This window comes from Cervus elaphus, chromosome 7, assembly GCF_910594005.1.
Source record: "Cervus elaphus chromosome 7, mCerEla1.1, whole genome shotgun sequence".
In the NCBI taxonomy this organism is placed as follows: Eukaryota; Metazoa; Chordata; class Mammalia; order Artiodactyla; family Cervidae; genus Cervus; species Cervus elaphus.
In genome coordinates this window covers 8635482-8645989 of record NC_057821.1, presented here as the reverse complement: position 1 = coordinate 8645989, position 10508 = coordinate 8635482, and the positions used below count along the sequence as shown (strand labels likewise).

At 49.7% G+C, this 10508-nt stretch overlaps 1 protein-coding gene across 1 annotated transcript; it reads left to right on the top strand.

Annotated features, from left to right (window-relative positions):
• The first annotated feature begins 2437 nt into the window (after positions 1–2437).
• Positions 2438–8838, top strand: LOC122696919 (HLA class II histocompatibility antigen, DM beta chain). Its single transcript, XM_043907096.1, has 6 exons — positions 2438–2725; positions 3551–3832; positions 5675–5959; positions 7360–7476; positions 7873–7908; positions 8258–8838. Exons 1-6 carry the CDS (start codon positions 2671–2673, stop codon positions 8269–8271), a joined length of 789 nt encoding a protein of 262 aa, XP_043763031.1. The 5' UTR covers positions 2438–2670; the 3' UTR covers positions 8272–8838.
• The last annotated feature ends 1670 nt before the right edge of the window (positions 8839–10508 follow it).

Sequence of the window (10508 nt, the reverse complement as noted above, 5' to 3'; positions counted from 1 at the left end):
AGGAGAAGGGGACAACAGAGGATGAGATGGTTGGATGGCATCACCAACTTGATGGACATGAGTTTGAGTAAACTCCGGAGTTGGTGATGGACAGGGAGGCCTGGTGTGCTGCGGTTCACGGGGTCGCAAAGAGTCAGACAGGACTGAGAGACTGAACTGAACTGAAGTGAAGTAAATTACCAACAATGCTCAAGACAGTTGAAATATTCTTTGGAGTTGACTAGAAGTGGGGTACAGAACTATGTATGTAAAAACAAACAAAAAAAAGTAGAGTTAAGAGGAAAAAGGGAAGGAAGAAACCACTTCGCTGAGCACAGGTCTCTGGGTTTTTCTGTCTAGCTTAATTCTAAAACCACCTTCAATCTTCTTATTAATAGAGAAGTGAAATTGCCTGTGTTTCCTGTTGCTGCCTTATGAAAGGTTTCACATCTCCTTTGGCTGCCTGAGCAGAGACCCAGGCATGAGAGGGAGCTTGCCGAGCCTCCAGGAGATGGCGGAGGGCCACGCAGAGAGCATTCCAGATCCAGGCAGGCTTTGGAGACCTTGGTAAGGATCCCAAGACCTGGTTCCTAAGGTTAGGCTTACCACCTACCTGGCGTTGGAGGAGAGACTTTCAAAGGGGAAGTGAACATGTGTGGAGGAGAACTCACACAGTTTTGAGACTGTTGAAAGAGAAAGTAGAAGACACTGGTTCAGAGTGGGAGGAACTCTGAGCATTGGAAAGATACGACTCAGAGGGATGTGCCGGCTCTTCCCTTTTTCCTTTTCTTCGTGGAGGCCACCACAAGCTACCTCTGTATGGTCATCTCAGTCCTAACACAGTGAGTGTGTGGGCACACTCAAATGTATGTGTGTGTGTACCTTGAAACCTTCAGTGTGAATCTTCAACTTGTTTTCCAAACTGTAAAAAGGACCATTAGCAGGACTTTTAAGATGAAATGAAATAGCGTGGATCTCATAGTATCTGCCACAAAGTAGAAGCTCAACAAATCTTGGACTCCCCCCTCCTCCATCTTCGGTTCATTCAACACCCTTCACGGCTGATTAGAGAAGTTCAAGGGTAGAACAATCATGTAACCAGGTGGGGTTGAGGGCGGGGGTGATAGGAAAACATGGTCAGAGCATCAGTGAAGCTCAACTAATTACACAAAACAAGTTTTTGGTTCCTAATATTCATCTATACTTTCGTTTTGGGGATATACTTTTCCTCTTTCCTTTTTTCTTCATAAATATCATATTCTCTTGGGAGTCACAGACTTGGAGGGAGGATGGGTAAGTGTAGTGTTAAGGGGTTCCCTCCTTATCCTCTTTTGTTTAGCTCACTATTAAGTCAAGTTTAAGAGCTTTCAGGAACCAAGGTGGGGAGAGGCAGCCTTAAAGCCTGGTGGGGACTACAGGGAAGTCAATTTAGGGTTTTACATTTGTAATGAAAAAATCTACCAGCTGTATAAGTCACAGGTGAGAATGAACTGCTATGTGGTTTGTCTTTTCCTGGGGAAGAAGAACAGGGGAACTTTTATCTCATTTTTCTAGTGGCTTCACAATGCGAGGAGGGCCTGCCCCAAGACAGATGGGACCTGTCAGGGAAACACACAGGGGAGTTTTGAGTTTGGGGGAGACAAGTGAGCTTTGGGCACTGGCTCATGACCAAATATTTATCAAGCAGATTAGTGGGGTTGCCCAGCAGTCTGCCCTGAGATGGTTCAAAGGATAGGAGGATAGGGTGTTCTGGCTCCAGAAAGCAGAAAGGGGAAAATGAAGCTCATCTGGCTGGAACAGAAGAAGCAATGGGAGCCCAGAGAGGGATTGTTCAGGACTGTGGCCCTGAGCTCTTACAAACAGCGCCTCTTATTCTGCCATCTTGCTTTGAGGCCAGACAACTGCACTCTTAGCAGCCCTGTCTCTACCGCATTCCCCAGAAGGGCCCCTTGTCCACCTGTTTCCTGGGCAATAGGACAGACCACAGGTTATGTAATCAAGGGTTAAGTTCCACAGTAACTTCCCTTAAAGGAGCAAGAGAGGTTACCTTGTCTCAGTATCTGGGGAGACCTTGAAAGAAAACAGTTAGACCAGTGGGCAGTCTCGGCTGCATATATCCTGGGAATACAGGGTTTATTCTCTCCACCAATCTAGGGAAATCCAACTGTGTGTGTGTGTGTGTGAGTCGCTCAGTCGTGTCCGACTCTGCAACTCCATGGACTGTAGCTCACCACGCTCCTCTGTCCAAGGGATTCTCCAGGCAAGAGTACTGGAGCGGGTTGCCATTTCCTTCTCTGAGGGAGATCCACCTACAGACTGGTTCTGTGGGAGAATAAGAGACCAATTGCTAAAAGCCCAGGGCAGGATGAGATCTACCTGGTAACTGATGATGCTGGGCTGAGCTGCTCAACGATTTGTCTCTATGCTTGTCCCCGCCTACCCAGGCAATCTGACAATTCTGTTTGGGACGCTCAGTTGATCTGGCAAGGAACAGGTTTAGTATCTCGGGCCTTAGTAGCCCCAAATCTCTCATTTAGAGAGCATCAAGGGGCGTGGGCAACACCACATTCCCACTTAGTGTGTGGAGGATCTCCCTACCCAGGCTGGGACTTCTGGGGTAGACGAAGACCCAGGGCCCCTGGAGGAGCTGGTCCAGGGGACCGAACTCCCCGTGTCTCCCCAGAGCAGAGCATGACTGTCCTCCTGCCGCTGCTGCTGGGCCTCAGCCTGGGCTGCACCGGAGCAGGTAAGGACTCTCCCTTCCTCTGCTCCCTTTGGATTGGGGGGTTCCGTTTTGCTATTGGATTTGGATACCCCAAAGCAGTCCATCTCCCTATTATATATACCCACAGCACTTTGTACTGTAGCTTTGTAGCAATTTTTTGAATTTATATTTTTACATTGAAGTATTGTTGATTTACAATATTGTGTTAATTTCTGCTGAGCAAAGTGACTCAGTTACACACATGTATAGTTCTTTTTTATATCCTTTTTTCCATTATGGTTTATCCCAGGATATTACTATAGCTGCCAGAGCTGCACAGTGGAAACGTGTTTATCTGTGTAGCACATTTAATGTAATTAAGCTGTGTAATTATTTGTGTAACAGATATCTCTTGTTGGAATGTAGGCAAAGGTGATAACTGCCCTGTTGATAACTGCTGCATCCCCAGTTCCTCGCGTGGTGTCTGGCACACAGAGAGTACTCCAGATACACATGTGGCATGGATATTTAATAAAGTATCCAGCACAGAACAAGCCTGACTCTTCCCTTTGACCCCTTTTCTCACTCGGTCATTGGTCTTACTGAAGGTCTTATTCCTGGGTAAATTGTTGTGTTTAAACATGCATTACTTGTGTCTCCATGCTGAGTCATATGTAAAGAGGAAACAGGATCTAGGAGCTTCTCTGTTAGGATCACCTAGTCCCTGAATCAGGACTTGCAGAGACTCCTGTTCATGAGCAGATGCTGCCTCAGGCAGAAAACCTGCACCCTCCTCACCAGGTGTAACTGGGGCTTGGGCTCCTGCAGAGGACTCTGAGCCGCCCCCCCTTTCTCTGGCTCCTGCAGGTGGCTTTGTGGCACACGTGGAAAGCACCTGTCTGTTGGATGATGATGGGAATCCAAAAGACTTCTCATATTGCATCTCCTTCAACAAGGATTTGCTGACCTGCTGGGATCCCCTGCAGGCCAGTATGGTTCCTCGTGAATTTGGGGTGCTGAACGGCTTGGCCAAGTACCTCTCACAGTTCCTCAACAGTAACGATGCCCTGATCCAGCGCTTGTCCAATGGTCTGCAGAACTGTGCTGCGCACACCCAGCCCTTCTGGAGCTCTCTGACCCACAGGACACGTAAGGAGAGAGGGGAGCAGAGGGGCGGTGAGGAGAGGGGAGGCCGCGAAGGCTCCCTCCGTCGACAGGGGGTTTGAGATGTGGGCAGAAAAGAAGCAGAAAAGTGGGAGGACCTGTAATGTAGAAAGAGGGGGAAACAAGGGGGTTGACAGGTGGGGTTGGAATGCAAATGGTGGGGGGTGGGTGATATTTGAGCAGGCAAGGAGCTTCTGCTGGGAGAGTAAGAATGTTTTCCTTAGATTTAGGGCATCTCAGGAGACAGATCCAAGTTCAACCAGGAGTTGAATTGTCAGAATAACCAGAATGGCTTTCCCTAAAATGCTTGTGCCTCTGTATCCCAGGTTCTGGTGTCCCGGGTCTAAGATGGGCCCAGGCATGGGACAATTTGGAAAGCCTCCCAAGGGATTCTGAAGCAAAGTGAAAGTGAAAGTTGCTCAGTCGTGTCCAGCTCTTTGCGACCCATGGACTATAAAGTCCATGGAATTCTCCAGGCCAGAATACTGGAGTGGGTAGCCTTTCCCTTCTCCAGGGGATCTTCCCAACCCAGGGGTCGAACCCAGCTCTCCCACATTGGAGGCGCATTTTGTTCCAGCTGAGCCACAAGGGAAGCAAACTCTCTCCCTAATCACTTGCATAGAGAATAACTTGAGATTGGTAAAAAAAAAAAAAAAAAAAAAAAAAAAACAAAAAACCAAACTTGAAGTTCTCTATCTTAAAAAGGATTGTGTCTCAAGAAATCATTTCTCAGAATTGCTGGGGGAAGGTGCTTGTTAAAAATGCAAGTCCTGGGACTTCCCTGGTGGTCCAGTGGTAAAGAATCTCTGCTTCCATTGCAGGGGGCCTGGGTTCAATCCCTGGTCAGGGAACTAGGATCCCGAAAGCTGTGTGGCACAGCCAAAAATAAAAACAGAAATACATTTAAAATAAAAACATAAAAATGCAAGTTCTTGAGAGCTACTGCAGATCCGTTGAATAAAAATATCCAGGGATGAAGTCTAGGGAATCAGCATTTTAACACAATATCTTGGATTTTTATTGAGGATTTTATTTGAAAGACACCAAAGCAAGCTGAAGGGTCACCTAGAAAAATAAATTACTAACAGATAGCAATATGAATGATCTGATGAATAGGGTCCACCCTCATCCAAATTTAAGAGTTAGTCCTGAATTAGTCTTGCTCCCTTAAACTATTCAGGCTTCCCAGATGGCACAATGGTAAAGAATCTGCCTGCCAGTGCAGGAGACTCAGGAGATAGGGGTTCAATCCTTGGATCAGGAAGATCCCCTGGTGTAGGATATGGCAACCCACTCCAGTATTCTTGCCTGGGAAAACCCATGGACAGAGGAAACTGGCAGGCTGCAGTCCATGAGCTTGCAAAGAGTCAAACACGACTGAGCACGCACACATGCCTTAAACGCTTCAAGGAAAAAAATACTTTCTTTACCGAGTTACTCTGTTCAATGAAATTTGAGAACAACAGTGTTTTCGTACTTTTGCTCAACCCCACCTGTAAGTCTGGATGACAGTTTGCTTTTATGTACTTGCAATGAATACAATGACTTCTGAAACAGTTTGCAGTTCAGCCCCAGCTTCTACTTATGGGGATCAAACAGGATTTTGGAGGAACAAGAAAGGAAGGAGGAGGGATGGAGTGGGAGACAGGAGAGTGCAGAGGAATATATTCCAACTTCTCATTTTCAAAGGGATGTGTGGAGGCCTGGGGTGAGGGCGGGGAGGGTGGGTTGGCAAAATCCAAGAAGCACTGAAGTAGGAAAGAAACCAGGTTGGAGGAAAAGCCAAGATGGGGCCCTCCTTCGTGACTGTTTTTCCCTCCTGTGCAGGACCGCCGACCGTGCAGGTAGCCAAAACCACTCCTTTTAACACGAGGGAGTCTGTGATGCTGGCCTGCTACGTGTGGGGCTTCTACCCAGCGGATGTGATCATCACATGGAGGAGGAATGAGCAGGAGGTCCTCCCTCACGGCAGGGCCCACAAGATCGTCCAGCCCAATGGAGACTGGACGTACCAGACCGTCTCCCATTTGGCCACAACCCCCTCTCTTGGGGACACCTACACGTGCGTGGTCGAGCACATGGGGGCTCCTGAACTCATCCTTCAGGACTGGAGTAAGTGTGTAGCAGCTGGGAGGAATTAGCGTTAAAGCAGAGAGCTACTGGAATTCCCTGGCAGTCCAGTGGCTAAGATTCTTCGCTTCCACTTGCAGGGGGGCCAGGTCTGACCCCCACGTGCTGCCGTAGCGTGGCCGACAACAACGGAAAAAGCAGAGAGCTACTGCAAGTGGGTGGTTGTAAAAAGAACACCAATACTTTGGCAGAGGGAAGAAGACGTAGAGAGGTCCACGGTACAGGGAAGAGAGGGAGATGCTGAAAATGAGTGAGTCTGGAGGAACTGTTAGAGAGTTCTCGACCCGAGATGGGGCCAGGGGATACTGGAACAGAAAGAGTTAATCATCCTTGCTGTTGCTATGGTGCTGTGGTTGGTGTTCTGCGCTTGTTGCAAGGTGGGAGGGGAGCCTGATTGTCCTGAAAAGAGGATGTCGATTTGGTAACCATATTTTCAGAACCCCAAATGGTGATGCAATATTCTAGGATCTTCAGATTTCCACTGTTCCGTTGTCAGGTCAGGGAGGGGAACTGGAGAAACAAGGATCGCAGGAGAGTGAGGAGCCTCTCGGAGTTGCCTCACTGGATGGGGGCTGCCCTCTCAGAGGGAGGAAGCCAAGGCTGACAGATGCTTTGATGTGCACGCTTGGGGGCTACCTCGTCAAGGCATCGCTGTTTGAACCGCAGGACTGGAAGTAGTTAAAGGAATTTGGGAGGGGGACAGGATTCAGACCAGGACCAGCTCCAGGAAGTGGAGGCTGTGGAGGGGGTGCAGAGTCAGGTTCTGGAAGGACCCGTGGCCAGTCTGAAAGTGAACAGGTAGAGACACCTAAGCCCTCGGAGAGCGTGGAACCACAGAAAGTTACCGAGAAGGCAGTAGCAACCCACTACAGTGTTCTTGCCTGGAGAATCCAGGGGATGGGGAGCCTGGTGGGCTGCCGTCTATGGGGTCACACAGAGTCAGACACGACTGAAGTGACTTAGCAGCAGCAGCAGAAAGTTAGGAAAGGTGGAAAGAATTTAATAGGAAAATGCTCAAATAAAGTGGTCAGGGGAGCAAGTATTGTCACCACAGGCAAGTGGAGAGAGGCGTGGGGGGCCCTTCATTTTTGGTCAGGGTGCCTTTGGGGTGAAGCAAGAAAACAGGAAGTCTGGAGAGACCCCACCGTCCTAGCATCTGGAAGCCGGGGTACAAACCTGGGGAGAGGGGTTCCTCGGGGACCCACAGGAACAGAGACCCATGGGACGGGGTTTTGAGGAAAGAAAGGCCACTTGCTCGGGCCTGGATTTGTGTGAGCCCCGGGCTCCAGACCTCTGAACCTCTGGGCGGAGTTCGCAGGCAGCGAAGGCGCTCCGGGGAACAGCTCTGGGAATCGGCCGCAGTTCAGTCCCTGTTTCCGCAGCTCCTGGGCTGTCGCCTGTGCAGACGGTGAAGGTTTCCTTGTCGCTGGTAACGCTCGTCCTGGGCCTCATCGTCTTCGTTTTTGGTCTGCGCGGTTGGCGGAGAGCCACCTCCTCCGGTGAGTGAGCCTCCCGAAACGTCGGTCCCAACCTCTGCTCGCTTTGTGACTGGTTCTCCCGTGGCGTCCCCCATGGCTGTGGAGGAGACGTTCATCCACCACGCCTGTCCTGGGTGGGAGGGATCAACTGAGAGATGGGAATTGACACCTACGCACTGCTATGGATAAAACAGATCACTAATAGCAACCTGGTGTGTAGCACAGAAAACTCCTCAGTACTCTGCAGTGGCCTGGATGGGAAAAGAATCTAAGACAAGCGTGGGTATAGGTGTATGTATAACTGATTCACTTTGCTATACACCTGAAACTAATGCAACAACAGTGTGAATCAACAATAGTCTAATAAAAAAAAAAAAAAAAAAGACTGTCCTCAACTCAAATATTTTCTTCTCCTAGGCTACATTTTCCTCCCGGGGTCCAATTATCCAGAAGGTAATGTCTCTGTTGGTCTGTGTGCCTCCTGGTCCCTTGGAGGGGGAGACAGAGGGAATTATCTCAGGCTTCAGCCAAGGGTGCCGATGGCGGGGGTGGTGTGCGTCCACTGGGATCAGGCTGAGGGAGTGACTGAAGCTGCTGCTGTTGGGATCAGGAGCAGAAAGGAGGAGGACCTTCCCCCTCTGCTTCTGCCCAACAGTGTGTCTGAAAGTGGCTCCTCAGTGCTTGGTGATCTAGAATTTTCCACATCACTGTGTTAAGGGCTCTGGCATGGATGGTTATAGGCACGAACGATGGGGTCTAGTTGGCTTGAAGCTTTATCATCTCCTTTTCATTTCTTCTGCAGGTCAGCACAATTGATAGAGGCAGAACCCTACAGCTTTCTCGCCACGTGACAAGGAGATCCGAACTCTTGGCACACTGCTGGGGCCCTCCAGCTCCTCCAGCCCTCCACATCTTCTCGACCCTATGGTTTCTCTATTTAAGTCTTTGAATTTCCCAGTCTTCCCTATGTGAGGGCTTCCCTTGTGGCTCAGCTGGTAAAGAATCCGCCTGCAATGCAGGAGACCTGGGTTTGATCCCTGGGTTGGGAAGATTCCCTGGAGAAGGGAAAGGCTACCCACTCCAGTATTCTGGCCTGGAGAATTCCATAGACTGTATCGTCCATGGGGTCACAAAGAGTTGGACACGACTGAGCGACTTTCACTTCACTTCATTTCACTTCCCTATGTGAACCTTGGGGGAACTCACTCCTGCTAAGAATATTCCATAACCAAGGTGCTGTCCATAGGCAGAGCCCAAGGCTAAATATCTGGGGTGAATATCATCTGGGGAGGAAGGTCAAAGACCCTCTTGGGGGCCCCCCTGTGTCACAGAGGGCATGAATCACTGTTGATTGCCTCTGAGGAATAAACTGGTGGAATCCTGTTTTTTCCGTGCTTTTTCCTGCGGTCCTGGGGAGGGACGGTGGGCAGTCAGGGGCTGGGCTTGAGTCGCTCCGCCTGGAGCAGAAGAGTCAGTGTTTCCTCCCATTTTCCCATCCGGACACGACTGAACTGGGGGCTGTTTTCTGAGGGATAATTCATAAGAAGACTTTAAACTTTGGTGGGAGGGAGTCACAGAGTCAGAGATAGTAGGAGGTTAACAGTTTTCTGAACTCATAAGGGATCTTAATGAGGATTAAATGAGTTCATACTTGTTATTGGCCAAGAACATTACCTGGTGCCCGGCCAGCCCACCGCCGTGAACTTAGCCATTAGCTAAGTTCAAAACTCTGCTTTCCGGGCCAGGCTTCCTACCAGGTGCTTTACTTGCTCTCTTTCGCTTGATCTTCATCACAACTCTGACACAGACCCTCAGGTGGTCAGGGTTCAAGGGGCAGAGCTCAAGTTCAGGTCTGAATTCTGGGCCGTTATTCCTTCCACAACCACATCTCGAGTGCTTGTCACGAGGTAGGCACTGGGCCAGGTGCTTCATGCTGCATCTCATTCACGCTCCACAATCACCCGGTAAGGGGGAAGTGGGCTGCCTCTGAGTCCCAAGATGAAAGTGAGGTTCAGAGAGGTTAAATAGCTTGGCCAAGATCGAACAGCAAATTCGCTACAGGACGTCAGTCTGCCTGAGCTGGAAGTAACGAGGCTGCTGTATTCTGAGGACTTTCCTGCTGGTGAACACACCATTCTTCAGGGCCCCCCTTCCATGCCCTCCTCCTGGAGCCCACGGGGCATCCACCGTTTGGGACTGGATTTCACACGGGGCAAGAGAGGTGCTTTAAAGAAAGCTGAGCGCCGAAGAATTGATGCTTTTGAACTGTGGTGTTGGAGAAGGCTCTTGAGAGTCCAAACTGCAAGGAGATCCATCCAGTCCATCCTAAAGGAAATGTCTTGAGTGTTCATTGGAAGGACTGACGTTGAAGCTGAAACTCCAATACTTTGGCCACCTGATGCAAAGGACTGACTCATTTGAAAATGACCCTGATGCTGGGAAAGATTGAAGGCGGGAGGAGAAGGGGACAACAGAGGATGAGATGGTTGGATGGCATCACCGACTCAGTGGACATGAGTTTGGGTAAATTCCGGGAGTTGGTGATGGACAGAGAGGCCTGGCGTGCTGCAGTCCATGGGGTTGCAAAGTCGGAGGCGACTTGGAGCGACTGAACTGGAGAGAGGTGCTGTTCATTCCCAGTGAAGGGCGACACCTGCTGGACTAAGGTGGCGTTGTCTTTGGAATGAGAGTTGGATTCTAGAAAGAAACCAGAAATGAAAACAAGTACTGGGGGAGTTTAGCCTAACAGAAAGTTGTGGACAGAGAACAAGTGGTTAAGAATGCTCGTCTGCCAAAAAAGAAAAAAAAGAATACATGTCTGTGTGTGGGTGTCTATGTAGGAACACGGTAGGATCAGAATCTGATGAGCTGGGGGAAGGGGTCAGAAGACAGTGTGTGGAATCTTCCTGCCTTGTCGTCTCCGTGGTGGTCTGTGTGGGTGCGTGGTGGGTGGGTTGGGTCCCTTCCTGCCTGCATGGTTTCAATACTGATGGGGGCCTGGAGAACAGTGGGGGTAGCACTGTTGGCACAGACTTCATATCCAAGGCAGGTGC